The following is a 20,479-nucleotide window of genomic DNA, read 5'->3' as shown; positions in this document are numbered from 1 at the left end:
CGGTATTTGGCAGACGGGTCGGAACGTGTTTGTGAGAAAGTAAGGATGATGGCACATGAGTTGGGTGCTTTCTTTGCAGATCAAGGTTTCTTCTTCTTCTTCTTCTTCTTTTTCCTTTTCCAACCCCCCCCCCATATGTTGATGAAGGAGAGGGTGTGTAGGGACGGTGCATGCGGCTCCGTGGTTACATGGCTCCTCGATTGAGTTGGATGGGGGGAGGGAGGGAGGGGCAAATTAGCACGGCGAATGGGACATACATTGGGACGTTCTGTTGTTGTTCTTGGGGTTTGTCTCTTTTTGTCACGGAGCACCGGGCCGTCGCATCTTAGGCCCTTAAGTAGAAGGAAGGGAAGAAGCGACTGCGGCAGCAGCGGCGGTGACGAGAGCGGAGAAGGGAAGGGGGGGATATAGCACGGCTTTTCTTATGGATGTTATGGGTTTGGTAATGAGGTGGTATTGAGGTTGGGGTGAAGGGCCATCCGGACGTGACCGGGAGTGCGGGTACTCCGTACCTACATTCGAAAACGAGGTGGGGTCGGCGGCGGCCAGTCTGGGGTGGTCTGGGGTTACTCTCAGGCGAGGTCAGCAAGTGAGTGCTGTACGGATTCCGTGTACCACAGACGAGGTAGTATTCGCACTAAAGCGAGAACGAAGAGACAGTATCCGTACGGATAGTAATAGAGAGGAAAAGGTGGGGGAATGGAAGAAGCAATGGCTCCAAGACGGCTTTGTTCTCTGTTGGGTTTAGCGCTTGTGACTGGGGGTGTTTGTTCAGCTGAGAGGCGGGGGCACTTAAAGAATGGTTTGATATGATGATCGTCTTATAGAAGGATCAATAGGAAGAGGGATTAAGGTCTCAGGTGTGTTGGTTGGCGAGACCAGTGTTCTTGGGCGAATGGACGGGTGGAAAAGGAACCGGCGGACGGCTGGTGGCCGTCTTCTAGTTGATGTTGGTTTTCCGTGGGTTGAGTAACTTTCGGAGGTCGAACGGGGGAGTATCACCCACAAGATCGGCGGCGCGCGACGTGCATGATACTTAAGTAAGGGGTGCCTGTTATTGAGGAGGGTTTGATGATGTGGTATTTGGGACGTTGGTTCGGAGGTTGTCCATCCTTTGGAATGTCTGGGGCTGAAGGTTGTACGACGTGATGCTACATCGTGGGGTTTGCGGGGGGACAGATTGGTCTGGAGGGGGGCAATATATGGGCTTGGGAGAGTTTGATTGGGAGCAAAGGCGGCGACGAGGTGTCTATCGTGGTTTGATGACGCTGGTTGGTCGCGAGTAAACCGTTTGGTGTGACAGATGCTGTGGCTGGTGACCATACCTAGAACGTTCTCGGCCCTGGTTTTATGATATTGGTAGATTATCTGAGACTTGACAGCTTTGTGAGTTGAATGTATTTATGAAAGACTGCTTGAACATTATGCCGCTGATAGGCGACAGTTGTCATAGCTGTCGTATCTCAGGCAAGAGACACGAGGATTCATGGCCAATAGTCATCCCTTAATTCGATCCTAGAAGAGAGAACCGAGACTATGATTGAGATTCAAGAGACATGGTTGCTCGGGAGAAAATGAGTTTCTCGTCTAGGTCTCTGAACTGTATAAGCTCCCAACATTTCCCATTGTCAAAGGCTACGTACGGGTGATTAGTTGATGGTGGCGTAAGGGAATATACACATGAGTCTCCCATAACACGATTCAATGAATTTAGCCTTGCCGCAAAGTTGCGCTGCTCTTTTTTCAAGCAGCTTCAAATTCTGCTTGTTCGGTAAAAACCCTGCTCTGACCACGCCAACTTGGGCATGCGCTTGGTTTCGGTCTCACGACTTTGAAGACTCTTTACAAGAGACTAGAGGCTTCATTATATCAGAGTAGTGCACTTTCGTCAGTGTATAAAACATGTAGCTTAGAAAGGTTGAGGGGCACCCCCTCAAATATTAAGGTCAATAGATGGTCGTTAAGGCACACCGCGGTATTCCGCAGTTCGATTCGTAAGGCATGAGGATATCATTCCGCTACTTCCCATCAGGTCGTGTTTATTATTCTGAAACCTCAACATTCATATATGTAACCATGCGCTTCTTAGCTTGGCATTAACAAATTCGGTGGCAGAAGAAGTAGAGAATCACTCATGAGCAGAACAGCATCGGCTATGGATCTTATCGTATCTCAGCAAAAGCGAGACGGCCAGTCAAGCCACTTCCATACTTCTTGCTGATACGGCATCGAATATTTCAGCAAGTGCTTCGGAAAGCAACCAAGTCGGATGGGTTCCGGAACAAAGATGTACCTTGAGCTTCGCCTCGCCCTCAAGCAGCGTATATCTCCATGGAAGTAAAGCCGACGAGGTTGGACGCAGCCTTTCAGTCAGAGTATGGCTCAACTGTACCTTTCAGGATAGAAGAAGACTAGGCAAGGTTTCTGAACATTGACTGTAAAAATGGTAGTTCGACCGGCGTGAGCTTTGTCAACAGGCTTCGTGTCTGGCTTAGCTAGATGGATCAAGAGAGACAGAGATACTTGACCCTGAATCCTTCGACCTCTTTCCCACCATTTCCAGATGCTTCATCGCATTTCATAGATGTCCACTCAGCTCATCCATCACCATACAAGTCATCAGGGAGCAGTCCTATAGAGAGTCTGTACCGTGGCAAAGATTATCCACTGCTTCTACACTCACTGTTGAATTCGTCGCGTGGCTACATCTAACTTGCCTCCACGGCCAAGAGGCTACCACAGTAAACCTAACCATCGAGAGACGGTAATATCGCAAGCTTCTCCGCAACTGATTCATGTCAATGTAGGTACTTACGAAGGATAACTCCCAGAAGATCCCGTAATTTCCACCTCCAGTCCAGGTACCAGCTTCATCTCTTCAGACAGAAAATTTCCGTCTTGGCATCGATGCGAAGGATCCGATCAACCCGTTCTGGAGTACATGAGGGGCGGGCAGTTGCGTCCAGTTGACGGATCTATCTAAGTGGCCAGCCGCAAAATCTCCTCTAGCGTCCGTTGGGCAGACTCAATAACTAACTTTGATGTCAAAGTCTGCTCCTTGTCTCCATGGGAAAGAAAATATGAGTATTGAACAATGAGCACGGCGATTATGGCACGGTCTCAAACACAACTGGTGACTACAGCAAATTAGTAACTAGCCAGGAAGGCTCGTATAGTGCGTGCCTTTTACTATATAGGAATAAGGAATGCAAGATGAGCCAGACCATTCCCCAGGTGCTTCGTGGTAGGGGATTCCCGTGGTCAATATGGTCAACATCACCTACCTGCTTACTTACCTTCACATACCTAATGGCGGAAGGATTCCTCTTTGTAGCGATACTTGTCATTGCTTGCGCGATGGAATAATGAAAGAGCAAGTACCCTGCGACTAAGACATCGACCGGGTTGAAGTGGCATCACACGACGTCCCCTTCACCTAGCTCTAGCCAACTAGAATCATTGGCCCGGCTCTGAGTTAACGACGATGAACAGCAAGCGCCCATAAGGCTACAATCATCACGATGTGAAACCCTCTTTGGCGGCAAAATACGTACCCAAGTAAGGTATATATGTGTGAATTGGAGAACTTTCCAACGAGGCTAGACTGTCAATGCGGCTCTCGACTCGACTTGCACTGGTTATGGGTGACCGATGCCCCTTCTCGCCTTCTTGACATGACAAGAATGGGACCATTCAAGATGCAGTGACCAAGAACGCCGAGCCACTTCACACTAGGAAGAAAATTCACGCGGCACCGGGGATCAATGAAGGAGAAGCCATCACCTTTGACCAAGTTCGGTACGCATAAGGACTGTCAGCAGTCCCTTGTCCCCCTGAGGCAGGCACGGCAGATATGAGTTGATATCACTCTACTAGAGTCAGAAAGACGATGAAAGCTAAAATGACTGCCGTGATCAACATGCAGAACTTTATCACCCAAGAGATATGTCTACTTCGCCGTTTTCACCCCCAAAAACACAAGTCACCTCATCTTTTCGGTGTCGTTGATGGCAAAGCTTTGGGAGGAATGATACGATGACCAGTACATTGATATCCGCGCGAGAGGTCTCTGGCAGGTAGCAGTGCAATAGTTTGCGTGCCGAAAGCCTCTTGGCCGACTACAAGACTAAAGGAAGAAGCATTTCAAAAAGAAAAAAAAACCCCCCGGTTCAAAGTACACCCGGCACCCAGCTACGCAACCACTGTACTTCGAGTCTCAATAGAGAGGTCTCAACGTACCCGAATCCCTTATCGATTTTCCAGTGAAACGAAAGAAAGGTCCAATGCAAGTGTTGCGAAAACAGAAATTTCGAAAGGCCACCAGTAAACAGGTAAGACGAAAACGAGGGAGTGTTAGGCTCCAACCAAGCCAAGTACTTCCCAGCACCACAGCCTGCACCTTCGGGGTAAGGCAGATAACGAGATGCAAATCTCAGACGACACGTTCTTATGACTAGAGGGAAGTCGTTTGAAAGAAACGGCCCGACAAGAAATAAAGAGACTTGCAGTCCTTTCCCTAGGGTACCCACTTACATCATCCTCAGTATAGGTATCTACCAAGCACCAAGAGAAATCAAGCTCAGATATCAAAAGCCCAGCCGTTTCCTTAGCCGTTGTGGATTACGAACCTAGTCTTGCGGTTAGTAGTCTTGCAAGAATACACACATGTACTCTTGGTTCACGCAACCCTTTCGCCGTCTCGCACTCCTCGACGCGAGGGAAACAAAGTCTCAACTCAACTAGATGCGGCAAGACTTTCCTATAGCAGAAAAGTTATTCGCCGGCAACCCGGAAGGCAAATAACCAGACTGCCCAGTAACTCGTAAACTCGGGCAATACAAGCTTCTGGTCATAGGCCAGTCCAAGAAGTAGTAGGCAATGCTGCCACAAGCTATCAGGTCGATTTTCCTTACCGTAGGGCTGAAGCTGACTGAATCCCGCCTCTCCCTCCAAAATAGTCTTCTCCGTCACACATAACACACGTGCGAGCGAAACACGAGAGGCAGAGACCAAAACATCGAGGCCGACTCGAAGATTCAAGTTGTTTGGCAACTCGGGTTGCCTATTGAGTGGCTTGAAAGTTGCGGGTTGGCTCCCGAAACTTTGTTTGGTTGACTAAGGTAGGGATGAATAGCCGCTATCACGAGTCAGATGAAGTCGACCGGTTACAGTAGCGAGGCTCAATACTTGATGGCAGTAAAGCATGTGGCAGGGTTAGTCCGAGAGCATATGGGCTGGACCCGTGATTGTGACGAACCCGTCATTACGATACCCATGAAGTACTCCGCTATATACGTAAGACGCGATTACCTTTACTGGATATGATAGCTTATTTCAATGTGGATATAAAAGGCGTTAATCGTAATGTGCCATGTTACCATGCGAAAGTACGTAACCTTGTTTGCCTGCACTGCATCCGTCAATGTCGGGTTGTTTCTGCCAAATCAAAGAAAGATCGACGTTTGGCACTGAGAAGAAACGTGATTACATGGAGGCTCCTGGGAAACCTTACCGCATGGTAGACCGAATAAGTCCTACATGCTGTTTTTGGTGCTATGGCAGGCCGAGGCAGCGCAGGGGTTGAACTGCTCAAAAGTTTCAGACAGTATCGTAGGTTGTGGGATGCAACTGCTGTAGAAACGTGCGCGTAGCATGTATTGTGTGGGTATGCCTGCAATGGTCGAGAACTCAACCGCCCTGTCAAAGGCTCTCTTCATCGCATTAGGAAGTATGTTCGCCCTGCTCTAATCTGGCTAGTAGCAGCGAGACGGACATTGACCGTGAGTTCGTGTGGCACAGACATCGAGCAGGTTGCCTGCCGGCGGTAGTGAGCGCACCGATTACGTTTGCTCCATCGACAGCTGCCAATTTTTCTTGGCATCGGAAGTCTTTGGAGGGGTCAAACTCGTACGAGGTTGGGTGCTTCCACGGAGACTGACTCGTAGAGCCAGTAGAAAATGCTTGGCCTTAACATCAATCCAGTTTGTTGCAGTAACGGCGGTACCAAGATGCACCGCAGCCGGTGGACAGCAATATACCACAAAAAAAAGTTGGCCGTCCTAAAAGTCCCTCACAGTCCCAGTTCGAGTTTCCTCAAGGTCATCATCTTGAAACTTTTGGGTTGCAGTTGGTGGAAACTACGTGGTGGGCTAAAGTTGACGATCCGATATCTGGTGCGGGCCGTGGTCACAGTTTGCACCAGGAAGTTATCGCTGATTACTTGCTGAGGCTCGACTTCTCAAGTCCCCAAGACTGCTGCTGGCCTAGGGTAGGTTGATTGGGTGGACATTCTGCCGCGGAGTCCAGGATCGGGGGTTGTGCTCGGACGTGGGATTGATACAACAAGATCGAAAGAAGGTTCTTTTGTAACGGTTCGGATGACGTTGTTTCCCCATGGTGCGGGCATAATGTTGACGAGGTTCAGTTTCGGAAGAGGGTGATCTCTTGACTCGAGCCGGGGGGTTGGTAGTAAAGTCGGTAGCATCCCAGTAGTAATTCGTTCACGAGCCGGGCAGACACACAGACTACTTCGGCCACATGGTTGAAGCTCTTGACTATGAGAGTGATAATGGCTGAGTATCCGTAAACGTGTCTGTAGAGAATGAATTGACTGCAACGTAAGGACCGTGAGACCGCAGCTAGGTCAGCCGAGGTATGGACAAGAGGCTCGCAAGGTCTTTGGGCGCTGTCTGTTCAATGGCACGGACGCCACCGTGAGCTTGTTGCAGAGGTAAAAGCGCCAGAAGAAAGGACGGGACGGGTTCATTGTCTGGTTTTGGTCAAACCGTGAACCGGAAACGGAAGGGTGGTGGCACTGTGGCCGTGGAGAGATGGGGATGTAGATGAACCGTTGCCGAAACTCGAGAGAGGTCGGCTACACCCATAGGCATTCGTACAATAGGATTGTTGCGATGGCGGCTGGGCACCTGGGGTGGTGCAAGATTCAAGAGGCAACGTCATGCGCCGCCGTTGAAGGCGCAGAACAAAGACGAGCGACGTCGGACACTCTCATTGGAAGAGCAAATACCGATCGTGGCTGATGGTGACATCGCATTCGATTGATTGCCTTGGCCGACGTGTACTGTGGTAGAGTGACGGGTTGTCGGTAACTTTATCGACACCACGTTCCTTGCCAGATGTACGTCAATTGAAACCTCAAGGGAGGGATGGAGCAATTGACGGTCCCGAAAGCGAGGAGGCAAATGGCGATACAAGGTCCGTCTCACAAACCGACCTACATAGTGAGGTTCCTTACCAATATTCGTGCGAATACACGTGAGGGACATACCCAACTTGATACGGCAGGAACACCTGGAGTGACGCCAAGTGCCTGCCCAGAATGTCTGTTCGTTCCTCCGCAGTTTCCAGAAAACCGTCACCACCACCAAGCGTCCCGTTCGTCTATCCTTCCGTCCCAAACTGAGGCCGTTCTTCGTTCCATTCCTTCCAGTTTCGTTTATTCCTCAGGTAGGTAGGTACCTTACCTAAGTACCTTAGGTAACCTCGGGAGACGCCATATTTTATTGTGCCAACTACATACTGTCCGTCCGAATTGACACAACTGTCATAAACGGGCGGTTGCAAATGCTCTCCGGTTTTTGCTCCCAAAAGTGTTGCTGGCACCTGCTCTTACGGGCATCTCTCGCCGTGCAAGCGACTGTTTCTTACTGGCCCGCGATTGCTCATATGCCGTGTCTGCGTCGCGCGCTGTCCTGCATTCTTGTGGCTCCTTGGCTCCTCCCACTCACTCCTCCAGGGCAGGCTTCAAGCTTCAGGCTTCACCTCCTCTTTTCAACCCCCTCCAATCGATCGACAAAGGGGTCCGTATTCGCTGCTTGGGTAAAGCAGATATTGCCAGGCCGCAGATCACGTAACAACCCGCTTTGGCAAGTTCAAGGCCCAACGAGGCCCGCCCGTCCTTCGGTCCATTTATCGCGCCATGCTGGGGGCTACATTCGACTTTCAGCTTGTCCACCGCACTTCGCAATCAGCCAAGCATCTGCCACGCCGCCCACTGCAGGCTACAGGCTACAGCACTGAGCAATGAGCGCGCATTGAACGCCTGGACAACAAGAGTCTTGGCACTCATCGGCTTTCGGGCATTGCTTCGGCGAAGGGTTTTTTTCTTCTTCTTGAATTTTCTCACTTCCTTTCGCAATGTCCCGTCCTCTGATGCCGCAAATAGAAACACGGAACGAAGTGACGTTTCTCCACTCTGCTAAGGGTATTATTCTCTTACCGGATACACGCCTATCTCCATAGTACACCATCCACACCTGCGTATTTTTTTTTTCCTGCCTCTCCGCGGAATACCTCGACATTGCACCACGATTTCGCCGAGGCAGATAGACAAGCCAGAGAGGCATCGGCTCCAAGGCAGGGAAGGGGATCTCGGATGAGGAGGAGGGGTCAAGCGTGGCAAAACCGTCGACTGATTTTAGGTTGGCGTTCCCAATGAGCCGGATCCTGCTTCCCAGGACTCGACGACAAGACTTCGGACTCGCACCCTCAATGGGCCAAAAGCGGGAGGCTTCCACTGCTTCGTACGGAGTCACGCAACAGAAGCCACTGAGGGGAAAGGGGGGGAAGCTGCGAGTCGTCAACGATTTTGTGGGCAGTCATCCTTAGTAATTCTCTCGAGTGGGTTGATCTGGTGGAGCGGATGACTGGCTTCTTTCGCTTTCGAGGTTGCCAAATCCCAAGGCCTCCCTCCCTTCCCTCTCGGCTCCGGGAACGCTCACCTTGCCTGACGGATGGGGTATTGGGTAAAGTACTTTGCTACAGACAGATATTGGATTGCTTGAACAAGTTACGGTCCAAAGTTTCTTACGAATAAGGTACACTACAAATCCGCCTTTCCCCGAGCCACCTGCCGCCCAATGCTTTCCTCTCTCATACCTACTCTCTTGCCCTTTTCTTCTTCTCCCCTCTCGCAGCGCCCCTGCAACCTCCTGCACCCTTGCAGATGGATCATGGAGGAGAGCGATGGAGGAGGCTAAGAAGCTTTTACTCGTCTCACAGTCTCATGCTGGGTGTGCCTGGGTCCGGGTGGGAGGAGTCCCATTGAATCTTCGTCCAACTTGGCCCGAAAAGGTCCAGAATCCGGGGTAAACCCGCCATCACCAGATGGCTGATTGGCTTGCAGGGCGCCGAGGATCGACGTTTCTATGTCATCGCCCACCGCCCATTATTACGCCAGTCCGTACCGAGTGTCTAGGGTACGGAGTTGTATCTACGCTACTGCAAGCCCGCCGCATTCCATTCTTTTTTGCCAAGTACTCCATACGCCGTGGGTACTTTCAACTCGCAACACCAAGCACCCAGTTGCCAAGTATCGCCCGAGGTCTGCTTACCTGGCACTCACAATCTCTCTCACTGGACTGGCGCGAACTCAACGCTTCTTCCGTCTCTCCTCCTCTTCTGCCTCCCGTCCTCGCACAAGGTTTGCAGAGAGAGAGAAAGAGGAAAGACTGAGTCTGACAGGAGTTCCAAACTTCCAACACGCCGATGCGCACCGCCGAACCTGCGGAAGCTCCACCGCCGCACCACACCGTTTGATTTTCCCGCCTCTTTCAACTTCTTTCGTCCACCGACCCGACCCGACACGCACATTATTGCCTTTTGCCTATCAAACCATACCTTTTAGTACGCACCACACAACGGGTAGTTTTGAACCTAATTCAATCACTCCGTCCAGACGATTAGAACTTACGGATAGCCTGTCACCACCACCACCACCACCACCCGTCCTCCACGTCTTATCATCCAAGGTATCCCATATCGCTTCAGTCAACCAAGTCAGTCGACCAGTGACCATTGCCAGTCACCGCCACGGTGGATTCCCGCGGTACGGAGTACGGAGCACTGGAGACTCAAAAGGGCCCACGGCCAATCTCGCTCTGCCACTCCCACGAGCTCAGCCCGCCACGACCGCCCTGCCTCTGGTCCCCATCAATCCGCATCGTCATCCACTTAGATGCTCCATTGCCCCAAGGGACTCCATAGTACCTACCGAAGTATCTTTTCGCCAAAGCTACGACTCTCCATCGCGGCTCGCCTTTGTCCTCGATCGGAAAACTCTGCAACGGCTGCCATAGGCGGTGGGAACGCAACCGCGACAACTGAAAGAGGAGCACGAGTCCACCAGCCCACGCGACGGCCCCGTCAACGCAAACCATCCACAAGTTACTGTCCAACCAGCCGTTACCGAACCGACACCACAGTGACCACACCTTAGACAAGCATTAGCCTGCAGAGGAGGCGCCCAGCATCACTTACGGTTTACCTCGCCTCCAACGGAGCTGTCTGTCATTCTTTGCTACAACTATCCCATCCCGCATTTTCAACTTTTCTACCTGGGCTATCTTTTCCTCTCCTTCATCCTCCCGTCCAACATTCAGAGCTTCTCCCGCTGGCCCTGTCTGTGTCCCTCGCTTACGGCCAGCACCCACGTTACCTTTGCCCTTGCCGGCCGTCTTCGCCTACCTACACTGCCGCTAACCTCGCCAGCGGCTTGTATGACGCTGCGCCATCCGTGCCTGCCGATTACGCGCCGCGGCTTTGTCGGACATCACACACCACTCGAACTGCCGGTTACGAATATATTCGCGCAAGCTTGCAGCCAGAAGGATTGGACGACTGCTACCCGACGCTCAAACTACTCACGACTTCCCTACTCCAGCCTTTTGCGTCCCGCCCGATTCATTAGGACTAACACTCAGCACTGACGAATTCACCCGACCCCGAATTTTTCTCCAAAAACGCCTCGAATCCGCCAAAGTACAGCTTTCAGGGCCCCTCCGCTTTTTTCTGATCTCAACCCGCGAGTAGTAGCACCACCGCCGACCCTATCCATCCGAGGTTTTCGATATCGAGCGAAATTGCGCGCCAACAACAACCCATTCGACTGCGTCCATGTGTCAGAGCCCAAAGTCATGGCATGGTTGTCATCGGTGTCTAGTTAACCACCCTACACCTCTCGCCAAACCTCCGTGGTGGTGAATCTCCCTTGAGTTCCCCAGGTCGGTCGCCACTTCTCGCCGAGCATGTCATCTGCCGATGCGGCAGATGATAGCGTCCCGGATCGCGGTCCGGCAGTCTTTGCCGTGACAGCCGCAACGTTCGTCTTAGCGAGTGTCATGGTTGCTGCCCGTCTGTTCTGCCGGCGATGGATTGTCAGAAATGTTAGCTGGGACGACAAGATTATGTTCTTTGCCTGGATGATCGCCTTCGGATTATCCTTCACCATTTGCTTTGGTACACGAAAAGGCTTGGGTCGCTACGACGACGATATACCCTCGGGCCACTGGAATTCTTTGCGAGCGTGCGAATATGTTTTTTCAATACTCTATGTGAGTACCGCTGTCGCGCTGAGAGACACTGGCTCCGATGCATTACTTACACATTCGCAGAATCCCGCCCTGATGGCGACCAAAACCAGCATTTTGATCTTCTACCTCCGCCTCTCAAAAAACACGAAAAAGGTGCTTCGGTTTGCGTCCTGGGTGACTTTGGGCATCGTCAACCTAGCGGGCACTGTATTAACCCTCATCAACATCTTCCAATGTCGGCCGGTTCAGGCAGCATGGGAAATCTGGCGGGATACTTCACAATGCATCCCGCTGCTCACGGAATTCATCTGCTCTGCTCCTATCAACATCGTAACCGATCTTGCCATCCTAGCTTTACCGATTCCTGTTCTCACAGGTATGAGATTGCCACCGAGGCAAAAGATCATTCTCGTACTCACCTTCACTATCGGTATCTTCGTCACAATTGTGGACGTCGTCCGAATTTACTACCTACAACAAGCCGTCAGCTCGGTTCCGACCGGCGGCGTGTCTAGCGATCCGAGTTCTCACTTTGGTGGCACACCCGACTTTGCTTGGAACTCGTCCTTGTCGTTCATGTGGTCAGCCGTCGAGGTCAACGTGGGAATGGCTTGCGCGTGTATTCCTACTTTGAAGCCACTGATCATCAAAATTCTGCCTGCCATGATCATCGATCCGGACGGAACAAGATCGAGCACACAGACCGAAAAGGACGCTCTAGACAGCCCTAGAAATCGCAACGGGAGCGACGGCCTGGTATCACCAACAAGTCCGAACTACCGTGGTTCAGTCAACATTCAAGAGCCCTTGGCAACACATCGTGCCAGCCGAGATATGGGCGCAGCGGCAAACGCAGATGGAAGCGACATGACAGCACTCGAGTTCTTGACAACACCAGACATGACATTAGCCGATTACGAGGCCACCGGGAGGATCGGTGGCATTGCCAACAGAGCCTCTATCGCAACAAGCAGAGAAAACACCATTTACTTTGGCTTCGTCAACATGAAGCGCCCCAAGAGCATGGTCAAGTGTGACGCTCAAGAATCACTCCGATACTGCCTGGTGGTTACAATCCTATTTGTAATGTGGGGTATTTCCTACGGTCTGCTCAACACTCTCAACAATGTCATTTCCGGGGTGTCAGGAATGACCGTTGCTCAGACTCTAGGCCTCACAACAGCCTACTTTGGGGGCGGTTACTTCTTTGGCCCTTTGCTGGTGGGGGAGTGGATTCTGAGGCGGGATGAGCATCATCGAAGAAACCGCAAGAACAAACGCGATGCGGAAAGTGTTGGTGGCTTCAAGGTCACTTTCATCGTTGGGCTTTGCTTCTACGGCGTCGGAACCATCATTTTTTGGCCATCAGCTGTCACCAAGTCCTGGGGCGGTTTCCTACTCAGCAACTTCGTGGTAGGCTTTGGCTTGTCTGTCCTCGAGACAGGAGCCAATGCTTTCTTGATTCTCTGCGGACCGCCAGAATACGGAGAAACACGACTGCTTCTCGCCCAAGGCGTCCAGGGTGTAGGCTCCGTCCTGAGCGGCCTAATGGCCCAGAGAGTCTTCTTCACCAAGATCACCAATCAGGGTGGATCAGACTCTGTGACGCTTCTGAACGTACAATGGACATATCTCGCCATCACACTGCTTTGCGTCGCCCTCGGCCTCTTCTTCTACTACATGCCGCTCCCCGAGTTGAACGACAACGAATTGCAAGAATCAGCAGACCGGCTTCCAGTCAATCCCCAAAAGCGCAGCATTGGCGGTTTGCAGCTGCGCACGTGGAGTTTGATACTGGCCGTCCTCGGCCAGTGGACGTATGTCGCCTGCCAAGAAAGCAACAATATTTTCTTCCGCGCGCTCACAATAGCCATCCTTCCCAACCAGGAGGATGGCGGTATCGCTGCTACGAATGCCGATACAAACCCAGGCGAAAACAGTGACAAGCCTCCAGGCCTTACAATAGGTGTCACTGATTATCATCTTATTGCGCACAGTGTCTTCGCCATTTCGCGATTCATTGTTGCTTACCTGACTTACCTCTCGGTGCGCAACCCGCGCATGCCGAAACCGAGAACGTGGCTGGCCATCAGCGTTGGTCTCTCCATCTTCTTCGCCCTCCTCACTGTTGTCTTGCAGCCATCAGACCCCAACCTCCTGATGATTGTCGTCATTCTCTTCTACTTCGCCGAAGGACCTGTTTGGCCCTTGATCTTCGCCATCGGCCTCCGCGGTCAAGGCAGGCGTACTAAGCGTGCTGCTGCCTTCATCACCATGGGTGGCTCCGGCGCAGCATTCTTCCCATACATTGTCTACGCCGTCATCAACAGCGGCGTTTCGGTGCAGCTTTCGTTCGTCATCATCGTCGCCCTATTCGCTCTCACGGGCTTCTACCCCATCTGGCTTGCCTTTGTGCGCGACGCCAAGACCATGACCGACCCTGCCCACTCTTACATATCTCCCGAGGAACGTGTCTCCGGACAGGATGAGATCGATATCAACAGCCAGCTCAGGAGGCGCAGGCGAACGCTGTCTACCATTGCGGCCAAGAGCAAGCGAGGCAGCATTTTCAGCAAGATCTCCCCGTTTGGGCGGACCAACGGCGAGAGCGTTACGCCACCAGTAGTAGAGCATTCTGAAGAAAAGAATAGCTCCAGCAAAGGATCTGAGGGGAGCAACGATACCCATCAATCTCAGACGATATGAGCGAGCGATATGTTTTGATTATTTGTGCGACACCAGGCCTACGAGCCTTTTATATTAATTGCTATATACCCAATGATAATGATGTTCAATGAATAAAAGTTATGATTAACCATCAACACATTCAACTGTGTGAGCTTGCGTATCGCCATGTGAACGTCATGCCATCACGATGTGCTGTCCACGGCCGCACTTATTGTTTCTGCAGTCCAGTAGCTATCTTCTCAAAGACTTCTATCCCTTCTCTTCCCAACGCGGTCCCGACAGCAACAGCATACGCACCAACACTCTTCATCCGCCTGAACCCATCAGCATCCGCGACGCCACCGACACCTATGACCTTGATATGTAACAACTCTGGCTCCTGCCCGACCAACTCCGCAATAGTCCTGACGTTCCCCAGGGCCAGCGGATGCAACGGCGCCCCCGCCATGCCCCCGAGTCCAGACCCCGGAAGTCGGGGGTCGCCGCCGCCGCCGCCCTCGAGCAAGAGACATGAGCCGAGCGTGTTAACGGCGGTGATGAAGCTGATCTTGCAAGGCACTTTGAGCATGGCCTTGGCCGTGACGACGGTGGAGTCCTCGCATAGCGCGGCGATGAGCTCGGCGTAGTGCGCTAGGTGGGTGTACGGCGGTGTCTTGAGGCCGATGGGAATCACGGGGTTCCGGGGTAGGGCGGCGAGGTAGGCTTGTAGCTGGGCGCGGTCTGAGGCCGGGGGCGCGGCGGTGGCGATGTTGGGGCAGGAGAGGTTTATTTCCATTGCGAGCGGGTGGGTTGTCGTGTGGGAAAAGGAGGCTATGAGCGCGTAGGATTCTGCGATTTCCGAGGGGGAGCCTGTGACTGAGATGATGATGAGTTTGCGGTGGTGGCCGTCACCGTGGCCGTGGCCTCCTTTGATGGGGGTCTCTGGAAGTTGGGCGATGAAGTCTAGGTAGGTTTGGAGGGGTAGAGGGGAGTAGCCCAGGTTGTTTAGGGAGGCGACGTCCGCGGGGCCGAGTTGAGAGCGGGGGGCTTCGGGCGTGGAGGAGTTCGGGGCCGCGGAGGGTTTTGTGGTGGACGGGTCGAAGAAGGCGTATTGGTGGGTTGCGTCGTTGTGGGCGAAGCCTGCGAGGAGGGAGGTTCGTGTTGTGAGGGCGCCTGTGTGGGGGCAGGCGTGGAGGGCAAGGAGGTCGGTGAGGGTTGTGCACCATGGATTTGCTGAGTTTAGGAGCGGCGGGGAGATTTTGAGTTCTGGGGGAGGGGGAGATTGCATTTTGGAGGACGTCGTGATATACTTGTCGTGATCTGATGAGCTGAGGAGGTGTCTTGGGTGTGTGTGAAGGACTGAGGTGTGAGAGGGGGCTGAGGAGAGGTGTGAGTCTCTGATGTTGGTGAGATTGGGGAGGGTAATTGCTTAGGTGTGAGATTGGGGAGGATGATAAGATATACTTTATGGTGAGTGGTGCGAGTAAGTGAGGGACGTCGTGAGGATCAGATATCACGCCGCGGGGTGGTCGGGCGCGGGGCGGGGTTGTGATAAGATAAGATTTCCGGGCGAGTCCGAGGACGGGCGGGGTGTGGGTGGGGCGGGGCGGCCGGATCGTCCGACTTCAGTTGCTCGAACCCCGCTTGATGCCTTGAGGAGTCGTCAAAGATGTCATTGTCTCTATTTCCTTGAGGAGTCGTCAAAGATGTCATTGTCTCTATTTCGCGATGAAATTTAGGATGTGAATTATTACAATGACAAGTTCTTGCTCGGAACCTATTTGAGAATGAGGTAGAGGCATGTTCAGCGGCCCGGGATCAGAGAGCGATCCTAGATGAGAGAAGGGGGGGTGATGAGTTGATACAGGTTGTAGCTCAGAGAGCTTTGTATTTCACTGAAGGAATCAGGATAATACCACTGATTGTGAGGATCATCTATGGAACTACAAGATCAACTTGCATTTTGAGTAGTGATATAGACGAGGTTCGAAAAGCAGGAATACTGTACACTGAAGTCGTCAAATGGGTAAGTTCTTCATGTGCACAGTCGTTTAGTGCGTCACCTCTGTACATTAAAAATCATAAGGTAGTATAGTAAGTGGTCGAAGTCTATGGGCGACGGTGACTTATCGGTGTCATATTAACGGTTGAGACAGGAGGTGTTGGCGCGAAGCCATCCGCTTGGTCTACATGACCCTCTTTGCGTTCTACATGACGTAAGTAATATACCTACCGCCGTCGTACGGGATGAAGCAGAGCAGCTCTTCTCTTGGTCTTTAGTCTACGAGATATTTTTCCAGTCTCGAAATTCGTGCTGCTAGTATGTCGTGAAGGAAATACACCCTTTACTCAGCTTCGCGGTACCCTTGGGAAAGACAGTCTCTAAGCAGTGTCTGGGCCGTCTCGCGTACCTGTTTCGCTTGTTTCCATAGAATACCATCGAGACAACCTACTTGGAGATCTATTTGTAACGTATGTCGACGACATACCCTTTGCTTCTCGCGAACAACCTCGTCAAGGTGGTATGTCCGCCACCCCTTCGGCTTTACTGCCAAGATTAACAGCCATAGGGACGCCTCTTCTAACTGGAGCAGGTTCAGTCCGCCGAGTACCATAGCTTACATGTGAGTCTTTTCTTAGAACAGAGTCGTCAGGCAGGACTTTTCAGTGAATATAGTGCCCAGCACTCGCGTAGGAGATATTCCCCCTCGATGCCACGAAGTGTCTGACGGAAATTCAATTCATATAAGAGGCTGCGGACACTCCACAAATGACTTCTTTCTCTTCTTTTCGGCATAGTAGATGACGGCAAAGGCTTCCTACTCTTTCAAAGCAGATATGTTCCCTAGAACGTGACTTCGGAAAGTTTCACAGCGGTGTTTATTATTCTTCTCTGAAATACCCTGGCGATCAGATCTCTCAGTCCGATATGCTCTCCAGCTCAGGTCTTCCGCGGCCTTCGAGTATTCCGCTGTGATGGAATTATTGACAGAGACGACTATGCAGGAGAAGAAATGTAAGATTGGATGATTGATTGGTCTAAAGAAAGATGGAATAGTAAGCAAACACTCTTCGGCATCGACCTTTTCAGAACATGCTCAAGTACGTCAATCGATTGGACAACCATCATCTCAACTCGTGTGGTTTCCAAAGACGAGGATTTTGAGGATTTTGAACGCTACTTACAGTTTCAAAAGTAAGAACAGTAACCATCTTGCTCTCGTTGAGAACGGGTATTGAAGTGGCAACTTCCTCAAAAGTTCGCCGCCTATGCGGAAAGACCACGTTTGCGATAGTAAACGAGGCCATCAACCTGCCTAGCGAAGCGAAAAACCATACTATATCCTGATTATAGTCTAATCAATGGAGCAACAACTTCTCAGGACTAGTGTTTGTCAATAACTCGAAGTAATTCCCCATGGCAAGAAGATGAATATGGCTCTTCACAGTGCTCGAATGGACATGCTACAGGAGTTTTCCGCGAAAGACTTTGAGATGACAGCTATCCCTCAGCTACAAGTCATATAGAACACTGGCGAGCGCAGGCGGAAGCCAGGAAAGCCTCAGACCTCACTGCGGGCGCACTCGCTGTAATGATAATCGTGGACCGGGAAGTGATTTAGGCGCGGTTTATGGTATGGCTTTCGTCAATCTAACGATATAACCGAGATCCATTGAATTAATGAGCCTGCGGCACATCTGTCATTAGCCAGAGCTAACCGGTGAGCATGAGCTGGACTTGAAGACGTCGTAAATGTCGTTCGACTTTTTGCTCCAAATCAGATGAAGTGGCTGCTTTTGGGAGAACCATGATAATGTACCTTCGTAAACAGCGTAATCAAATGTATCTAGAAATGCACTCATGCTGTCAATTTCATGGCGAGAAAAGAGAGAACTTGGCCTAGAACCTATCATAATTCTTCTCATCAACTGCGCCAGAAACGTACTTGGCAACCTGAGAGCCAGGAACTTGGAGAAGATGAGAACAGTGTCATTGAGGTCTATAAGTGTATTCACACAGCGATAGTGACCTCCCTCAACCTCGTTCTCTCCTCACCGTCAAAGAACTCCGAAGGGATCGACCGCGCACATGCTCTTCCGTTTCCAAGGATCCTGATTCGGCAAAAGGCCTGATGGGAACCCGACGTTGGAATACCGACAGACATATCTCAAATTTTCTATACACAAGCGCTTGATTCGCGTCTTCCGTCCCTATCTGCTCCTGGTGTATTCCTACAGTAATACCACTCTCGAACAGGAGCGCGTTGTGGAGGGAAAATGAAAATCGCCGTGATCTTTATCGATCAGGTCGATCAGGCTGGTGGTTCGCCTGATCAATGCCTCTGGGAACACCCAGCTCACACTTGCTCTCAGTTGATCCCATCACATTGAAATTAATCATTCCCAGATAGCAGTAATCAGGGGTTGGGGTGAGGTCCTTGTCAACCTCCACACTACCTATTCCTGTCATTAAATACTGCGCACCGAGAGATCTCAGCCAACGATATCTAACAGAGGAAAAGACGCTCGAGAGGGCAGTCGTGACCACTCTTTCAATTTCCAAATTCGAGCCTCTACTATCATCATATGAAAACCGCATAATGTGAGCAAGGCTCCCGGGGCAGAGGGAAGGGAGGTGTGAGATCTGGGTATTTTGGACGTCGACTCTGTTGAAGCGGCGCCCGTCGATCTCGCCCTCATTCGGAACGATATGTAGTCTTCTCATCGTCATCACAGGCTAGCGGGCCGAGAGCTTTACAGCTTGAACCGCTCGAATTACGTCCTGTCCTCGCAGCATCGTTGGTCTACACTTGCCTCGGTGAGTACTGTACCACTGCTCTGCTCATGCCGTTCATGCAGCTTCGTCTCACTCTCATCCTGTGATACGTATGCCTCTCATGTTATGTGAATTTTGGCATCTGTGGAAACTGTTATGAATTTCTCACCAAACATCGCCTCACTAAAACCCGTTGTCACGCTGGTGTACCCAGTACCGGGCCCAATCAGTCGGGATCCCTCGGCCTCGATATGCCAAGTTTGACCATAGACACCGTTGGTTCCTAAGCTACTGGGCAGAACTCAGCAGAGCTCAAAGTAAGACAATAGCCTACGGCCGTCACCGGGAAATCGAGAATCATCTGCCATGGGGCGCATGACAATCTCACTCTCCACATAGCCTCGCCGGCAGTGTTCACGACCGCAGTAACCAGACAAAGCTCTAGCACACTCATCTAGCTTCCTCCTCACCAGCTGCTACAACACCTCCGAGGAGAGACTAGCCACCAGCCGAAGCATTGAGTTACTCCCCGGTGAGCTAACCACATCTTCATTCATGGGGAAGCAGGTACACCTAGGTGTACATAACCACTCCCGCGGCACTCGAGGATTTCCAATGATCCCCCATGCCTCCGCAAGAAGTAGAGCGGTTAGTAGTTCAAAGACGGACGACGGAGAAGTAAATCGGCCATGTCGAACAAAACTCTAATAAACAAGCTTACTCCAAGACATCGGGACCGGGCTAAAATCACACAACCAAACTACCAGTGTCGCCGGTCCGTTCCCAACAAGGTTCAAACGGGAGACCACCCGCTACGGAGGCCCAGCCCTCCGAAGGGGAGAGGAAGTAGGTACACATCCCCAAACGGCAGACACCAAGACAGCTCTTGGTTCCGGTAGTTGAGAGAGAGAGAGAGAAAGAGAGAGAGAGAGAGAAATCCAAGAAACCAAGACAAAGACGCCCCGACTACCTACAACCTAGATCATCTCACCAGCCCGCGACGAGCCAAAAGCTTGTCCGTCAGACTTTCTCCAAACTACCACTCACACACTCAAAGTCCAGGAAAAGTCCAGACCAGGCACAGCCACCCATTGGCGGGAACCATCGAGATAGAGTTACGTGCGTAAGAGAAGCGCAAGAGCCGAACGTCGCCTATATCCCGGCGGCATAGGAACAAAGAAGTTTGCATCCTCTTTTCGCGCGTGAGTAGAAAAAAAACCCCCCCCTCAAAAAAACCCAACATTCATCCTATTTTATTCTTCGGGTCATTATAGAGTGGAACTTTAATTTTCTCGCTGCTTCAGCCCGGAGCTATTCTTTTTGATCAAGCCACCCCGCGACTAACCATGGACCATGAACCTTGGCCGACGGGGGATTAAAACTAAAAAAGAAGGATAAGTAACCTTCAAACCCGTAACCACCCACACCCAGTAGTCTATTCGGTAGTCAGCAGTCCCCGAGCTTTCCTTCGTCCCAATAACTTAGACTTCGTTTGGTGACTATTTGGAAACTTTTGAGCATGGCCGGGGGCCAAGGTAGCTCGTCTTTGTGTAACCAGAGCCTTGAACCTACCGCAGTACCGGCGCCATAGCCGGGGGTGAGATTTCCCGCCGTCGGTGAACTGGCTAAAAGTAATGAGGATACCACACTATACGGACGAGAGTGAAGATGAACCAGCACACGCCCGATGAGGTCTTGCCTGACA

At 51.5% G+C, this 20,479-nt stretch overlaps 4 protein-coding genes across 4 annotated transcripts; 2 read left to right on the top strand and 2 right to left on the bottom strand.

The window, feature by feature from the left end:
- Window positions 1–482: 482 nt before the first annotated feature.
- BDP55DRAFT_130041 (uncharacterized protein) lies at window positions 483–1,486 on the bottom strand. Its single transcript, XM_060565501.1, has one exon. The coding sequence runs from the start codon at window positions 1,321–1,323 to the stop codon at window positions 793–795; it is 531 nt and encodes a 176-aa protein (XP_060436154.1). The 5' UTR covers window positions 1,324–1,486; the 3' UTR covers window positions 483–792.
- Window positions 1,487–7,254: 5,768 nt separating this feature from the next.
- On the top strand, window positions 7,255–9,107 carry BDP55DRAFT_642805 (uncharacterized protein). Its single transcript, XM_060573476.1, has one exon. The coding sequence runs from the start codon at window positions 7,585–7,587 to the stop codon at window positions 8,038–8,040; it is 456 nt and encodes a 151-aa protein (XP_060436153.1). The 5' UTR covers window positions 7,255–7,584; the 3' UTR covers window positions 8,041–9,107.
- Window positions 9,108–11,045: 1,938 nt separating this feature from the next.
- Window positions 11,046–14,036, top strand: BDP55DRAFT_539596 (fucose permease; the record flags this gene model as incomplete). The annotated part of the gene is made up of 2 exons (XM_060568045.1): window positions 11,046–11,351; window positions 11,412–14,036. The coding sequence occupies 2 exons, from the start codon at window positions 11,046–11,048 to the stop codon at window positions 14,034–14,036; spliced, it is 2,931 nt and encodes a 976-aa protein (XP_060436152.1).
- Window positions 14,037–14,118: 82 nt separating this feature from the next.
- Window positions 14,119–15,487, bottom strand: BDP55DRAFT_642802 (dihydroorotate dehydrogenase). Its single transcript, XM_060573475.1, has one exon. It carries the CDS (start codon window positions 15,283–15,285, stop codon window positions 14,227–14,229), a length of 1,059 nt encoding a protein of 352 aa, XP_060436151.1. The 5' UTR covers window positions 15,286–15,487; the 3' UTR covers window positions 14,119–14,226.
- Between the last annotated feature and the right edge of the window lie 4,992 nt (window positions 15,488–20,479).

This window comes from Colletotrichum godetiae (assembly GCF_030913485.1).
Source record: "Colletotrichum godetiae strain CBS 193.32 chromosome Unknown BDP55scaffold_2, whole genome shotgun sequence".
In the NCBI taxonomy this organism is placed as follows: Eukaryota; Fungi; Ascomycota; class Sordariomycetes; order Glomerellales; family Glomerellaceae; genus Colletotrichum; species Colletotrichum godetiae.
Note: the sequence above shows the minus strand (reverse complement) of the source record. Positions and strands in the feature narration are given on the sequence as shown.